Here is a 17,440-nt window from a genome sequence, read left to right as displayed (position 1 = left end):
CTGCACCACCATACCGTAACTGGATTATGCTCATCTGCACTGCCGACTGTATTTACAGTAACAATGTTTACATTTGCATTTTGCACCATACTTCTAACTGGAATATGCAACCACTTTCCACTGCACTTTTACACTTTCTTTCGGATAGCTCTGTCCATAATTTATTGTACTAACTTAATCCACTGCTATATTCCTCATATTAGCCTAACATATTATTGTATACCTCTAACTGTAAAATTCTGTTCAAGTAATAACCGTCTGTATATTTATTCATAGTACATAGTCACCTGTAAATTCTGTTTATAGTAATAGCCATCTGTATATTTATTCATAGTACATATTCACCTGTAAATTCTGTTTATAGTAATAGCCATCTGTATATTTATTCACTGTATATATTCATCTGTAAATTCAGTTCTACTTATAGTAATAACCATCTCTCTACTTATACATATTTATATATATTCAGAAAATTTTTATGTCCTGCACTTACGCAACCATTGTATATATCCTGCACTTGCTGCTATTGCACTTCTGGTTAGACCTAAACTGCATTTCGTTGCCTTGTACTTGTACTTGTGTAATGACAATAAAGTTGAATCTAATCTAATCTTAGTGGGGAGCGTGGGGGCCTTCAGGGACGATGCTGAAGCGGGGGACAGATAGCTCGCAAGCGTCTGATCCACCTTAGGCATCGCCCCATAACCATATTCTTTCAGCCCCCTTATATCACTGTATGTTTTCACTTGAGGGCTGAATAAACGTGATGAATATGGCTTCTTCCAGGATCCTCACAGCTCACTGTGTAGATCGGGAAAGAAAGGAAGGCCCCCTGGTGAAGGTGATACATTAGATGATAGAAAACGTCTAATTTGCTTTTAGGACGAGCGCCTTGTTTCTCGGCTGGCCAATCGATATTTAACTTAGCAACAGCGTGAGTTATCACCTCCACCAGCTCTTCATGTGCTGGGGAAAGAGATGGCGAATCAATCCGCTAATCCGACGCTCAACACATCCACCTCCTCAGAACTGGACTGTGTTGAAGCGATGGGCTATCACCCTGGGCGGAAGAAGCCACAGCGCCCGTCTCCAACCCCGCCGTGAGATCCATCTGCGATACCCATGATGTCCTCCTCCGCTGTGCCTCAGCAGCAGCAGGTCCAGAACCAGAGGGAACGCGCTCCAGATAACCCTTCTCAAAGAGTGACAGGCGGGAGCGGAGCATCCGAAGCGGCAGCCTCTCACAGTGCTCACAATCAGCCCCCTCGAAGGCTGATAGAGCATGCTCCACTCGTGAGTACAATGTTTGAATACTGATGTGTTCGCCATGAATGTTTTACTTATTGAGCTGATAATATAGGACAGACAACAATAAATAGACAAAGACAGTTTTCACACAGAGCACTTTGCTGAGGCAGAAAAGCTGAAGTTTGGTCGGACCGGATGTGTATTTATCCTTTCCTGGTCGTGACGTCACCCGCCTGTGACGCTCGCTTTCACCATTGGCTGAGTTGACATACGTGCATCAGACGCTATCAAAGCTGTCCCTAGTGGAAGCAGTGTGAAGTTCCCTCGAAAGGGAACATCAACTCATCTGAAGTGTCTGAAAATGTCAACTACTGAATGTCAAAAGTGGCGTGCCCAACCTAACATCCCCATGTTGGCAGATCTCTCAGCTCATCTTTGGCTTCACAAGCCCCCCTTCTATTCCACTGGAATGGACTTTTTTTGGCCCATTTACAGTAAAAATAGGAAAACGAACTGAAAAGTGAAGAGGAAATAAAATGTATGATCACCCAATGCCTCCATCTGGATCTACTTGAGAGTCTCGACACTGATGCCTTCTTGATGTGTCTATAGAGATTTATAGCTAGAAGAGACAAGCCTTTTGAGCTCTTCTCTGATAATTGCACCAACATTGTTGGATGGAACTGAGAGATTAAAGAGGCCTATGAACTTATGGCACTTTGATTAAAGGAGCAATTAGCCAAATCGAAAATCTCTTTCAGATTTATTTCTCTCAGTTAGAGGGGGAGAGAGGTAAAATTGAAGGTAATTCTAAAGGAACGGACAGTCCCTGAAACTGTCCTCCGCACTGTTCTCATTGAGACGAAGGGCATCATGAATGCCTAGCGTTTAGGCTATGTATCGGATATCACCGACCCAGACCCAGACCCAGACCCAATAACACTAGACTGGGTAAACCCAGCCTGATCTGCCGGTGATTTGATTTCACCCTCCAACTCAGTCTGGAAACCTGTACATTCATTTATATTGCTTCTGTTACACTTTTGCGGCAACTAATCACAGACTGGCTTATCCACCTGGCACGGCAGTTTAACACGATGACGGATAGAGTGTTGATGGGTCGTTGCCCGTTGATCACGCCTCTTGTGGTCTGATTGGTTGAAGGACTATCCAATTGTGTGCAGAGTCATTTAATTTATGCTCCTTTATCATGCCTCTTGTGCAGTAGAAAATACATAGCAGACTCCCCAGACCAATGTTCAATCTTAAATTGAGCTTAGTCTGGTGACAGCCAGACAACAATAACACACTAGCATCCTGCTCTTAGGTCGCCCTGACTCCTCTCTCCCACAATTAACGTATGCATCCAGCAAACTTTTAGGAACAAGGAGATGGAGGCATAGCCAAATACTTGCTGACCAATTCTGGGCTAACATTATTATACATCTGAAAAATCTTCAGGAAAAACAAAAACGGCAAAAGGATAACGACAAGATCAGGGTCAAGTGCTCATTGTGGACACACAACTTCTACAAGCTCTCTGGCCAGTGGGCAAGGTGACCTGTACCTTCCCTGAACCAGATGGATGTAAAAGGAAAATTGCAGTTCAGGTTCAAGATCAAATAAGAACTGCTGCATGTTTGTTGTTCCTGTGAGTGATTGATTAAGAAACCACACACCCCTATGGGCAAATGCCTATAATACCTCATGCATGCAGAAATAATCCAAAACAAAACCCTCCAGCTGGGACTCTCTCTCTCTCTCTCTCTCTCTAGCTCCAGTTTCTCTAACTGGAAACTCCCACCACCATTTCTACTAATGCTAACCGAACCCTTATGCTTATATAATATATAATAACTGTTATTTTTGTTTGGGGGTTATTTTTCCTCATGAAACACAAAACGTATTTTGGGTAACATGCTTTCAGGAAATGCAACCCATATGCAACTAATTTTTGTTATTATTAAGTCGTCTTTTATTTATGGAAAGAAGCATCTCTCTAAAATGTTAATTTCATATTAGCCTAAAATTAAACCGTGCAATTCTTTAATCAATTCTTTTGGAAAAAAATGATATTGGTTCGATGTCACACTATAGGTTTCCTGGCCAAATGGGAGTTTCACGAGTTCACACTTACATCAAATTAAATAGAGTAAATATTATGCGTATTTGGCGTGCTGTCCGGGGGAGGGCTCCGGGCTCGGAATTTTGCCCGAACCCAGAGTACCCCCCCTGATGGAAATAGTCTAGAACTAGACTACATATATTAATTTGATGTCTTATGTGAGTTTAATTAAGTGAGGAGAAGGGGTGGTGGAGGGATGCTAAGAAACAGTCAACGACAGGAAGGTAAATCGGCTGTCTATATACACCTCCTATCGTTGATTTTTTAATGAGCTCCTCTTGTGTTCAATTAGGTTTAATTATCTGGGTCTGCTCCACTTAACAGTTTTAATTTCCTGAATGTGTTCCTCCCGAAATTTGTTTATAAAACATCAATTTAATGTTTGCATATAAAGGGTGTTTCAAAAGAAAAACACATACTTTGCTTATTTGAATGGAAAACAAACAAACAAACAAACAAACAAACAAACAAACAAACAAACAAACAAACAAACAAACAAACAAACAAACAAACAAACAAACAGCAACTTTGAGAACTGTCCTTTGTTCTTTCACTGTAGTGCCATATTGTGTTTTCCAAAAAGCCCTGTTTCGTGGGCCCCTTTGGAGCTGCTTTTTGAACGAGTTTCTCCTTGTCCAGACACGTCATAACAGAATGCCCTCAGAGATTGCATGTGCTTTTTAAAGACAATGCTTGACCTCTATTAAACGAAGATAGTGTAGGGGTGAGCGGGGCACAAACTAACGCATGCAGGGTAAGTTGTAACACACATGGTTTAAAACTTTCCACACATACCAACATAACAAAACTTAGTGTATTTAGTTGCCATATAAACATTATAGAGAAAATAATTGCGCCAAAATTTTAACAAATCTTCAGAAGATATCACTGAACATTTAAGTAGATTTCTTACTTAAGTTTATTTTTCATGTCTGTTTTTCTTGTGTTTATTTAATATTAGACAAATCTGATATTTTAATCTTATATCTGCTATTTAAGAGTTGAGATAGTAGCCTACTTTAATGCTGATCTAACATTAGCCGGGTTTAAATCCCCGTTGTGCATAATGGGGCATAATGTAAAACTGCGTTACAATGAGCCCCTATTAGAACTATGATATTTTATACTTTTATGAATTCTATTGAGAAACCATGAGAGAAAGGTGAATAATGCCTGTCAATGTTCAGAAATTATTAATTATGATGTTTTTAACTAGCCTATGTATAGCTGTTTTGCAAAAAATAGATAATTTAATAATGTTAATAATAATAATAATTGTATTCTATTGACAAAATATTATAGTTTTTCTTGTATATTTTTTGGATGATATCAGATAACATTTTAAGCTGTCATATGTTAATGCTATAATGCACCCCACCTATGCGGCATGTTGTCACATTTCACTTCTATTCTTTCGGGGTAAATCAAGAATCAAGTATACACAGTATTAATGAAACAAAACCACATAATTGTACAAGAAGTGTGAAAGTAATGTGAGAGAAAATAAATACTCTGAACATTTTTTAAAGAAAAGTAAAAAGTATCACATGCTTATTGGGTTAAATATTTTTTTTTTTGTTAATTAATAGTAGCGCCTTTTAAAAAGGAATTTTTTATTTAAAAAATGTATAGCAATTTTTTGTATTGTTTTTATATGTTAGGTGTATTTCTGTTCGTATAGGCTTGATGTACGTTGAAGGTTTATTGTAGTAAAAACTGACTGAATTTTTTTTTCGACCTCTTCGTTCAAATACCAACTTAACATTTTCGTCCATATTTACATGTATAAAATGTGGTGAAAGCACTACAACTGAAAGTATAACGTGAACTCTGTCGGCGGCGGAAATAATCTCGGTTGAAGGTGCAATTAGGCAGGAAAATATAATATGTTGCGTGGATGAGTTTTTGACAAAGCGTAAACATAAGTACTCTATAGCATATAACATACTAGATATTAATGAAATAATATACTTTAAAAGAATACAAGTAAGTGCTAGGGTGAATACTGGTAAAGTGGGAAACTTTCTGATCATTTAGCCTACATTCTGCTTATTTTTTGTATTATCATCCAAATGTCTTGGATGCCCCTCATATGATACTATTCTAAACAGCTATACACTATACACAATAAAACAAGAAAGAAACATTAAACAGCCACAGAACCTATATTTTTTTATCACACACTTTCTTATGATGAGCTCAGTGTTGATTTTTTGTTATGGAAGCACATATAAAGATAGAAATGTTGAAGCTTAACTTTCCCACTTTACCAGTATTCACCCTAATTAAATGTAATGTTTTCGGACTCTTAATTGAATGTTACAATTAGATTCTAATGTAGTTTAAATGATATAGTGTAAAATATATTTGTAATTAGCAGCTGAAATTGCAATTTAGTACTATGTTCACTTCAAATGTATATCAAAAAGGACTAAAACGTAGGCCTACTTTAAATGTGCTTTAGTAGGCCTATGTCAACACAACAAAATAAGTGTTTGACAGATGATTACAACATAATTTTTAAGTAAAACGTTCAATTTGACGTTATTACAAAGTGTACTTTTAAAAAGTGTACTCTCTTTAAATGGCCTTTATTTCATTGTTTCATATTATTTCCAAGAACAGTTTATAACTATTAAGATTTGAAGTACGCAACAAATGCACATTCAATATTAAGCGCATTTTCCACAAGAGTTACCAACAAATATGACAAGTTATTGTTTATGTATTGTTTAAATATGACAATCTGTTGACAACATTCTTAGTCATTCATATTCACATCTGTAATGTAGGCTACTGGATTTTTTCTTAAACAATATACGAGTTATATTATATATATTGTGTATGTAGGGCCTAATCATTTTCGCTTCTTCGCCGCATAGCAAAACTCAAACAATACAATGGTGTGAAGAGACATTAAATGCTGCAGTTGATCATCAGTCTGTTGAAGCAGAGCCAATAATATTAATTATTATTATAATTATAATAATACTTTAGGTTAAGTAATGTGGTGTATGATCTTACAATTTCATTGAAACATACAACATAAAGAAACATGCCTTTTCTTTGTCTCCGAGTTAGTTTCTATTTGCACAGCATATCTCGGAGAAACATTCACATAAGAAAAAAAAAGTTTCCTTTCAAAAGTCACATACTTTTTGTCCCTCGATGAAAAGTTCACAGTTCACAATAGGGGGGTTCCAGAAAAATATGGCAGGTGATCTCGGCTTAACTTCTTTTCCTTCATTCGTCTGTTCTGAAACCAAATCTTGACCTGTCGGTCGGTAAGGTTCAGCATTCTGGAGAGCTGAAGCCGTTTCTCTTTGCTGATGTAAACATTAAAGAAGAATTCTCGCTCGAGTTCTCGGATCTGAAACTTGGTGTATGGACATCGCTTCTTCCTCACTCGTAGGGTAGCTTAGAGCAATTAAACAAAAAAGACAGGTCAAAAACTGCCACATCAATGCTATAACCAAATGGCAAATCATTGGCTTTATTTCATCACGGATATGTCACTACCAGCTACTTTAATAATGAAAATCAACAATAGGAACAGCGTATATGCAATCTATTTGTTACTAATTAACAATAAAAAGTTAAAAAGGTATAAAAGGTAAAATATTAAAACATAACTTTGGACATGCATGTTATATCGCGTGCCACCATTAAATAAACGACGATGATGTTTAAACAAAACATATAGAATAAATGGAGATTACGAATTTTACAGTCTACATATATTCAAAATGATACACTATTGCGAAGTGATTATTTTCCCTATATTGCAATTTTCAGAATAAAGTTATACCTTTACAAAAAAAGAATTAAAAAATTCTGCTAAATTATTAAATTATATTTGAGAAAGGTTTTTGCAGTGGTAGGTTTTACTTACACTGGCTTCTCTCTCATATGCTGAAAGCAATGTTCTGCTCAATTGCTTTTTATTATTGGCTTCTAAAAGTAACATCCCTTAAAACCTTCGGTGCAAGTTCATGATCAAAGGTACTATTTGTCACCATTGCCCCCTTGCACAACTTCACAGACCAACAGATTGTGTGAAACATTATGTTTTTCAGACCTTTCCCATTGTAAAAATTCTTCCCGTTCAAAGGAAAAGCTTTGTAGGTTATAATAAAATCCCTTGAATGCTTATAAAATTCCACATAAAATCTTATAAACACAGTCAAACTTTTACAGCGATGAACACGTAGCCTACTAACCGGGTTTGGTTTGGTTGTCGTTTTTTGTCCCCGACGAGGTTTCAGAAGAACCCGAGGTTGTGTTTTTGAAACTCTCATGCTCTTTCTCTACATCTACAGCACTGACGAGGACTGGCGACTCAGGCTTTCCAGAGCTGCCTTTCTCCAATCCACCATCTGCCCCGCTATTTGAATAGTCAAAAAAACGACCCAAACTTTGCGAAACAACGTTGGTCTTTCCAATGCTGGAGTAAAAGCCAGTGCTGGAATGGTTAATACCCGGGTGATAGTGGTGGTGACTGTAGACATTTTCGTTCTTCATCAACATTTCCGTCATGGTGGCTGACGGCGGAAGGCAATCTCTGTCCTCCTCCGCATAAGATGAATAGTTCCCCCTGTGGTGCCAGTTACCCGACGGATTCAGCTCACATGATAAATCCCTGACTGGTGGAACTCGCGTGAAGTTAGTGGAATAAGAATATGTGATTTGCCGGGCCTGTGGTAAAAGCGAAGAAACGGTAGAAAATTCTGGGGCATAATAGGTGCTGGGGAGGTAGGGGTTTGAGGCGCAGCCCGCCCGCTCTCCAAACTCGGAAGTCCTTTGTTTACAAGACTGGGAGCAGAAGTCGCCTAGATTGAAAGTGTTAAACATTATTCCCTTCAATTTCTCCAGTAGATCAAAATGAATGATTTGGATCCGAACAGAAGACAATTTTGAGAAGGCGAGAGGACGAGCTATATCCCACTAACTCGCCCTAAGACACGTGATCGAAAGTAGATTCTCGTATATCAATTTGGAAACGTTGCATAAGCAGGAGTGGTTCACACAAGGTGCATGCGGTTGAAATTACTGTTTCAAAGACGAGAACATGTGGCTTTGGCAGTATTTTTTATTTACTACATATTTCAATCCAAGTATACACTTGTATAATACCAGGCATACACATTGAGAGTGTTACAATTTCCAATGGCATTCAATAATATTGTAATGAATATGCCTTGAGTGCATAAATAAAATGATGCCTTAAATATATATATGCTGTCAAATCGATTAATCGTGATTAATCGCATCCAAAAGAAACATTAGTTTACATAATATATGTGTGTATAATTGTTATGTATATTTGAATACACACACATACATGTATATATTTAAGTAATATATGTATGTATATACTGTATATATATTTATATAATTTATAATATATTTAAATATAAATATTTTACATACAAATATACTTTTTTTCTTAAATATATACATATGTACATAACTATGCATGTGTGTGTGTGTATATATATATATATATATATATATATATATATATATATATATATATATATATATATATATATATATATATATATATATATATATATATATATATATATATATATATATATTAATTATACACTTTACACACACATATATCATGTAAACACAAACTTTTATTAATAGCGATCAATCATTAATCATTCTTTAGGCGGGAAAGGAGACTGAGGTCTGCGCTTTATTCCTTATGGAGTTTTAAGAACACAGCATGCGCATTTCCTTAACAAGTCTTTACTTCCAACAGTATTCGGTTACAGCAAGCAATGGCACCCTGTGATCTCTCGCTTTATGATGTTTAATTTCCTCCGCTATTTCCTACCGTTTTAAATTCAGAGAAAGAAGAGTGCTGGTGTTGCATTTTGATAGCTATAATGCCCTGTTCTTATTGCAAAATAGTTTCTTCCTGCAAAATATACCCAAAGCCATTTTCTTGTCACACTAAATTGTTAAAAGATCCACACCCAAAAGATCGTTCTTGGTTTTGTAAATTTTATTAGGCCCCTATTTTATTGTAATATTAAACAGATACGTTACCTTATTACCTTAATTTAAAATTATCAAAATTATCAAATATAAACCTTTTATTGATTAGTAAATGAAAAAATGGGAAATTAATCTTTCCCCAGGTAACCTAAAATGTGTTTCACGTTATTAAATTCAGAAAAGCCATTTGATTTGATTAAATCAACCTGTCAAACTAGGTTACAATAAAAGTATATCAAAATACACTTTAAAACATCTCTATCTCCGCGTCTTAATGCCCAGTCCTCCTATTATATATATATATATATATATATATATATATATATATATATATATATATATATATATATATATATATATATATATATATATATATATATATATATATATATATATATATATATATATATATATATATATATGCCTGTAATAAAGGTTAAACGATTTTGGCCGAAATCGTATCAAACAAACCATACATTTAGGAAGAGTTAACGGAAAACATACAAAACTATGGTAAAATTGGTCTTGTTTTGTAAATGGTAAGTGTATTTAATTTGTATACTATTAAGATTCACACTTTAAAGTGGTACCTTTCAAATCTAAATGGTTTTTTTTTCTTACGTAGTTTTGTCCGTGTAAGGTAATATATTTAGGTTGAATAGGTGATGCATACTATTTTTGACTTGAATGTAATTAATTAAAATCGCAGACATTTGCCTGCTGTTATTTTTTTGTCCTACGTTGCTATTGCAAAAGCTGTGACAAGGATGTTTCCTGATCTCTTTTACGTTTAATAAAGTAAAAACAAATCCTGTATGTCTGTATTAGAAACTAAATGAAAATGTTTAAGAGGACATCTGCAATGTTTACTCCATTTCTCTCTCTCCCTCTACGTCTCCCTCTCTCCCTCCCTCCCACCCACTGCCACATTCAAGGTCTGCGTCAACGCCACAGACAGCGGCTGTAAAGAGCCCGAGTCTGTCTCAAAGTCGAATCTGCAGTCGCCCTAAACGTTTATAACAAGGGCATTTATTGTGGAAAGACAAAAGAGTGGTACTATCATGCATGCTGAGGTTCAAAAACGTTTTTTGTTTTTTTACACCATGTATGCATGCATTAGCCAATTGTGTGTTGTTACATGTTTGTCTGTTAGTTGTTGAATGTGTTCTACGATTGTGGGTCAGCAACTTCAGAAAGTATACGAGTTATCTTATTATAAAGACCCTGTCAGATTGGTCAACAATATTGTCTCAGAAGACCGTGTATTGTATAATAAGTTTGTACTTATTAATAAGTTTGTTACCAAATCGGCGTTACAAGGTGCCAAGATATAATCGAATTAAATGAAAGCATTCATTCGTGCATCAAACTGTATTAGAATTGATTAAGTTCCATAAAAAATAAATCTATGCCGGTGCTTTAAAAAAAAAATTGTGTGCGACTAAAGGTTTTTTTTTTTTGTGAAAGAACACTTTGTCAGCACGACAAATTTCAGACTTTGTGGTTGCAGAGCATCTTTTTTACAAAACCTCATAACATGACATCGGGACATAGGGAAAAAAACATGACGGGTTGGGTTGGGAACTTTGAGCAAAAACTTCCAAAATGTTAATAGTTCCTGAACAAATTAGGCTATTTCAGGAGCCACCGCATGTAAGAGAACAATGCTTCATATTCAGTAAGTATTTAGAAACCTAAGATCACTGCTACTAATAGAGATACAGTTATGTCAGATACAGTTAAAAAACGTTATGTCATAGACAGTAACAGAAAACAGATACACTTAGGTAGGTGATCACATTTTATTGTAGGCCTAAATTAATTAAACACATACACTGATACAATAATTTAATGCTTATTGGTGTAGCTGAAATTTATCACCCAAGGAAACAACAAGAAGACATTGCACTGATTATAAAAAGCCATTACACACAACAAAATAGAATCCCAGCAAGCAATTTTGCGTTTAACAGATGTCTAATAGCCGTCTAAACGCAGCCCTGACATCTAGGCTAAAAAGGCGAAATTTGGGCTGTCAGTGAATATTTAATATCCGTCTAACCATAGCCCAAGAATAGTCATCTAGAACATGAACATGTCAAAGAAATGAAACCAAACACCTTGTAATCATTGTTGACTTTGCTTACATGATGGAATATCATACATCTCGCAAGTTATTTAGGCAGAAACATGTAACCAAATTCGAGATTATTTTAGCTAAGTGGGTTACTCACATCGGGTCTATAATTAACCTAGTTACACTGCATGCTATCTTCACTGCAAAAAATGCTAAATGCTTTTCTTACTTAGTATTTTTGTCTTGTTTCCAGTCCAAATATCTAAAAATGCTTACATTAAGAAGCATTTATAGACAAGCAAGTTTTTTTTCTTGTTTTGGGAAAACATAACTCAATATTAAGTGAGTTTTTGCTTAAAATAAGCAACATAATCTGCCAGTGGGGTAAGCTAAATATTCTTGTTTTCTGTTTGCTTTTCAAAAAAACTAAATAAAATAAAACCTCACTTAATTTTTAGTTATTTTCCCCAAAACAAGACAATCATTTTTGTTGCTTGTATTCTTATTTTAAGATTTTTTAGATGTTTGGACTAGAAACAACACAAAAATGTAAGAAAAGCATTTTTTTTGCAGTGTTGAAGTCCTTTTTAACATCTTAAAACAGCGTTCCTAAGAGGAAAAACACAAATGTCAGCACCAAGAAAGACAGCAGTGAGTGAATGTAAAAAACGAGCGTTGCAAACATTATCATATGCAAATAGTATCACAACAATAGTAGTAAAGCTTGACACCGTCCATGGTCTGCAGTTTGGTCTCTGAACGAAGCGGCAAAAATTGCAGATAATAATTTCATCCTGAAATAGAAAATGCAATTAGTAGACTCGATACCGTCAGGAAGCTCTCAAGTAAGATCTCTTTTTTTGTGCATTTGTCACTCAAGCTTCAGTGAGAATTGTTATTTGGAAACCGCGAATTGATACTTGATGCGCAAGAGTAGGCTAATATAAAACAATCAGCAATCAATTCAGATGGTTTATGAATCTTCTCAGTCAGGATCAGCCTCGCACTAAAAGTAAGAAAATGCCAGTTCCCGCATCAAGAGTCTTTTCTTCTTCATGCGACGGTTCTGGAACCAGATTTTCACCTGTTGGTCGGTGAGATTTAGCTGTCCAGACAGTTCCCTCCTCCGCTGTCTAGTGATGAACTCATTCTGGATAAACTCACCCTCCAATTCGCTCAGCTGAAGCTTTGAATAGGGTTTCCGCTTCTTTCGTGTGTGTGTGCGAATTGGGTAGCATAGCGCACCTTAGAAAAAAAGCAAATTCTGTAATGTTTTTTTGTTCATGCTTGCAAGACAAAAGCACAAGCTACGAAAATCACTTATTTGAAAGCGCACGATGCTTGGAACATGATTTCTCTTCCAGATCCTCAAATTATCATACAGACAAAACTTTATAAAGACTCACCTCCGTTTAGGGTTGCAACACTTGCGTGGATGTCAGGAGATGTTAATGAATGCGTGGTGCCTGATGGGGTATTGGCCCCAGAACCAGATTCAAGGGATCGACACGATGGAGGATTTGGGGTGAAATGTTCGGCAGTTAAGTAGTCGTATTTGGAATAAATTCCTCCGTTGTTCATTGCTTTCAGATTATTCAGTCCGTTCTCTGCAGTAGTGGATACTGATGAGTTGTCCCGTTTAAGATTGGTTCTGTTATTGTCATCACCACCGCTGGTGGCGCATGCACTCTCACTGTAAAAACATTTGTTGTCTTCCTGCCGAGGAATGTCGCATACATGATCATATGTGGAGTTTAGGGAAACATAAGATTGTGGGTATCCAGTGCGTAGTTCCGATGGGTTCCGAGGCAAAGAGCAGACATTTTCCCTTCTTGAGAAGTGGAGGGTATGGAACCCCTCTAGCGGTCCTCCCGACGCACGGAAATTAGAGAGATAACATGCATCTCTTGTATGAATGTTAACCAATTGTCCAACAAACCCGGGATTAGGGAGATTGTGCTCGCCCATTTTGGCGGCCCGACTACAGTTTATAGCAAATCTGACATTTAACAGGGAAACCAGGCTGAGCCCTATTGGCTGTAGATAGTGGTCACATGACACTGGTTGCAAGTGCGTTGCAGAAAGTGCCACCCACTGTATTTCTTGTCTGACAAAGTATTAACTTGATTTACATTTTTTTATATACTGTAATGCCTTTTATAGCCTACTGTTCCAAAAGAGGTATTTTAGCCTATATTATGTTTTTAAAACTGTTTACAGATTTTGATGTAGGCTAGCCTACTTTATTTTTTAAATATTATTTGTGATTTAAAATAATTACAGATTTAGGTGTACTTTTTAATTTATTATTTTGTCTGTTTATTGTATGTAATGCAATTACATCAGAAGTAACTGTAATTATATTTCAGAGAAATTAAAAGTAATCCCTACTTTACTTTTTCATGGGAAACGTAATTCAATTACAGTAATTAATTTCACTCAAAAATACTGGGTTAAAAATAACCCAAGTTGGGTTAATTATGGACAAAGCAAGCGACTGGGTTGTTTTGACCCACTGGTTGGGTTAAATGTTTGACCCAACCTGCTGGGTAGTTTTATTTAACTCTACTATTGTTTAAAAAAAAGACCATATTGCTTGCTTAAAATTAACGCAAAATAGGTTGGAAATGAACATTCATTAATAAAAAATAAAAAAATAAATAAAAACTTAAATTATAACCATATTAAATTGGTTATTAAATGTTCGCCTTTTGATTATTACTGTAATTATGTGTCTGATTTTTTATTTCCGACCTATTTTGGGTTCTTTTTTAAGCCAGCCATATAGTAATTTTAAACAATAGTTGGGTTAAATAAAACTGCCTAGCAGGTCAAACATATAACCCAACTGTGGGCTCAAACAACCCAATCGCTGGGTTTGTCCATATTTAACCCAACTTGGGTTATTTTTAACCCAGCATTTTTTAGAGTGTAGTAATACATTACACAAAACATCCAACACCAAATACAGGTTTCAATTCAATTGTTTTAAATGATTGTTTTGGCTGTTACTGTCATTTTATATAAACCCGTCAATCTTTAGTGTGAAGCCGTTAAATTGAGAGCGACTGCATAAGCAAATTACACACAGGAAATTCGCATCAACCTCACCTCATCCCTTTACTGTGTAATTTAATGTATTAATGTAGTAATAATATGAGTGTATTTAATCCATAAACAAATTAAAGGTGTTTCATGAAACTGTATAATAATATTTACATTATTTATTTTATTTTGGGTTATTTTTGTAAGACAAGTAGGCTATCTAGTTTGAATTGGTAGAGTAAGCCAATAAAGTATAACATAGGGTTGCACACTCCATCTTGTAGTAATATTTCTCTCTCTCTTTGCCTGAAGGGTAAACATTTGATAATAAATTCCAAAATATGACAAAATTTACACCTGAAATAGTTCACCAATTCTGTGATCATTACCCTCATGTCGTTTCAATCCAAACCTTTCGTTCATCAAGCCTATCTTAACCAGTAGTTTATATCTTAAGAAACCTCGAATGGGCTGCCGCACATGGGTTCCTTTCAAAGTTTTGTTGACCTGAAGCTTCCCACTGGCTTTAGTGTCGGTTCAAGGTCACTGTCTAGTACATGTGTGCGACACATTAAATAACAGTCTCGGATTCCGTGGACTTGGAATCACACCAACGTCGCATTCCTTCTATTGCCTTCTCTAACACCAGAGTCGCCCTTATTTTAAAAAACATGTCATTTTGAAACTGTGTCTGATTAGCCTAAAAAACACAGTTTGTGTAAGGATATAAAGCTGAGTGTAAAGTTAATAGGCCGCGACAAAATATATAAATGCAATAGATCGTTTAATGCAACGCTTTTCAAAAAATATTCACTAATCACTAATTCAAATATGACTGTTTTCCTATTTGTGTTTTGGGCAGTGCTACTTCAGACACTTACATGCTTCATATTTAATGTTAAACTGCTTTAATATTTTTTTGCACCATAAAAGGTTATAACAAAAGTCTGTGAATCTCCATCCATCCAGTCATATGATGACACTTTGTGTATGAGAGTGGGACATGGAGGGCAGAGACAGAAACTAACAGCACCAACAAAACAAGTGCATGCTTTATGCAAGAGTCTATGAAATATTTAAAAAATAATAATGCTGTTAGAGGAAGAATATGCCAAATGCACGCAATGACAGGAACGTAGAGTTATTTAATTGACAAAGTAAAAGGCCAAATAAGCAATCTTTTATATTGACTCTGCCTATATATGTTTGTGCTCGGAGTGTTTTAGTAAATTAAATGCGTGCCACAAGCGACTGATTATGTTTAGTAGCCTATACATTCATGTATTAGCCTACCCCATCACCCTTCCCCGCGCTTGCTCTTAATCTTTACATTTACACTCTTTCCCCACTAGAGGCAGTCATAGACCATGTTGTTTTTTGAAATGTGTGCTTTGCGAATGATCACTCAAAGCTCATAGGTCTATATCTAATGCAACTAGAATCAAGGAGATTTGAAGAACTGCGTGTTTTAAAAACAGGGAAGTGCACTGAGAATTTTATCCAGAAGAGAATCCCGTCTTGTCATTCAATAAACAAACATTCAGAAGCCACATTTTACTGTTGATGGATAATTGCATTATGAACAATAATATAATAATATAATATAATATAATATAATATAATATAATTAATATAATATAATATAATATAATATAATATAATATAATATAATATATTATATTATATTATATTATATTATATTATATAATTGAACATATAACCAACAAATTTAAAATTACTGTAAGGCTGCATGAGCGATGTGAATTATTGATCAGGGGTGAGTTTCTCAAAAGCATCGTTAGCCAACTGGTCGCAAGTTACCAACGTTCAACGATTTAGTTTTCGAAACAACAGAGAACATTCGCAAACTGCATAACAAACTTGTGTGGTTGGAACTACAGCTCTTAAGCCGTGGCATGTTTTTGTTCGTATGATATGTGCTAACATGCAGTAGTCTACATTAGGTCTAAATATTTCATTAATTGTAAATCTATACATTTGAACCCCTGAGTGTGACCTAAGAGAGAACCCGCGATTAATTATACAACGTTAAGGAATAGGCCTACCTGAACCACACGCACGCATGTGAGCGTTTTATGGGGACATTCCATAGACATAATGATTTTTATAGCGTACAAACTGTATATTTAATTCCCTAACCCTAAACCTACCTATCACAGAAAATATTCTGCATTTTTACATTTTCAAAAAACATCACGTAGCCTATGATTTATAAGCTGTTTTCCTAATGGGGACCAAAATGTTACCTTTTGTCACATTTTGGAAAAAAAGAAAGAAACAAAAAACCTGTAAAAATGTTGCAATGGAGAAAGATTATTAATATGAAACCTGTATATTTAGACAACATGACTTCATTTAAACGTAACGTACAATAACAATAGAGTAAACTATTTTCCATATAGCGGAACTGATGTTTTGTTAGTTCAAATTTCAACAATAAGCGCATAATAAATATGTTGTCCATAGGCTTTCGTTAGAGGCAGTCACCCATGGCCTGCCATTTCGTAACTTGAAAGTCCCTGTAAAGTCAAAATTAAATATGTGTTCTGAGTTTGTCACACCACAGAAAATGTGTTATTACAGGGACTTTAAGGTTTGTTACATTTCAGTCAACCATATGCAGCACAAGATGAAAAACGTCTGGAAATGACGTGCAAATTCCATCAAATTAAATTGATTAATCCTTACATATTGTACGTAAGGATTATTAATTTTTTTATGGAATTTAGAAGGCTTTTTTGTGTAGGAAGAAAAGTAGGCTACACATTGCTGCAAAGGGATGACATTTTGTTTAAAGATATAGGCCTACACATATACATAATTTTTGAAAGTCACAACCTTCTGCGATAGAAAAACTACGCAAACGAGGCAAGATATACCAGGAAATTTGTCACATATGTACACATTATAAA

At 35.4% G+C, this 17,440-nt stretch overlaps 2 protein-coding genes across 2 annotated transcripts; both read right to left on the bottom strand.

Annotated features, from left to right (window-relative positions):
• Positions 1-6,557: 6,557 nt before the first annotated feature.
• Positions 6,558-8,345, bottom strand: hoxc11b (homeobox C11b; the record flags this gene model as incomplete). The annotated part of the gene is made up of 2 exons (XM_079845329.1): positions 7,594-8,345; positions 6,558-6,790 (listed from the first exon to the last, which is right to left on the bottom strand). Exons 1-2 carry the CDS (start codon positions 8,222-8,224, stop codon positions 6,558-6,560), a joined length of 864 nt encoding a protein of 287 aa, XP_079701455.1. The 5' UTR covers positions 8,225-8,345.
• Positions 8,346-12,468: 4,123 nt separating this feature from the next.
• Positions 12,469-13,430, bottom strand: hoxc12b (homeobox C12b; the record flags this gene model as incomplete). Its single annotated transcript, XM_079843940.1, has 2 exons — positions 12,469-12,707; positions 12,869-13,430. 2 exons carry the CDS (start codon positions 13,428-13,430, stop codon positions 12,469-12,471), a joined length of 801 nt encoding a protein of 266 aa, XP_079700066.1.
• Between the last annotated feature and the right edge of the window lie 4,010 nt (positions 13,431-17,440).

Source organism: Gobio gobio, assembly GCF_949357685.1.
Source record: "Gobio gobio genome assembly, chromosome: 19".
Classification (NCBI taxonomy): Eukaryota; Metazoa; Chordata; class Actinopteri; order Cypriniformes; family Gobionidae; genus Gobio; species Gobio gobio.
This window is presented reverse-complemented; position numbering and strand designations above follow the sequence as displayed.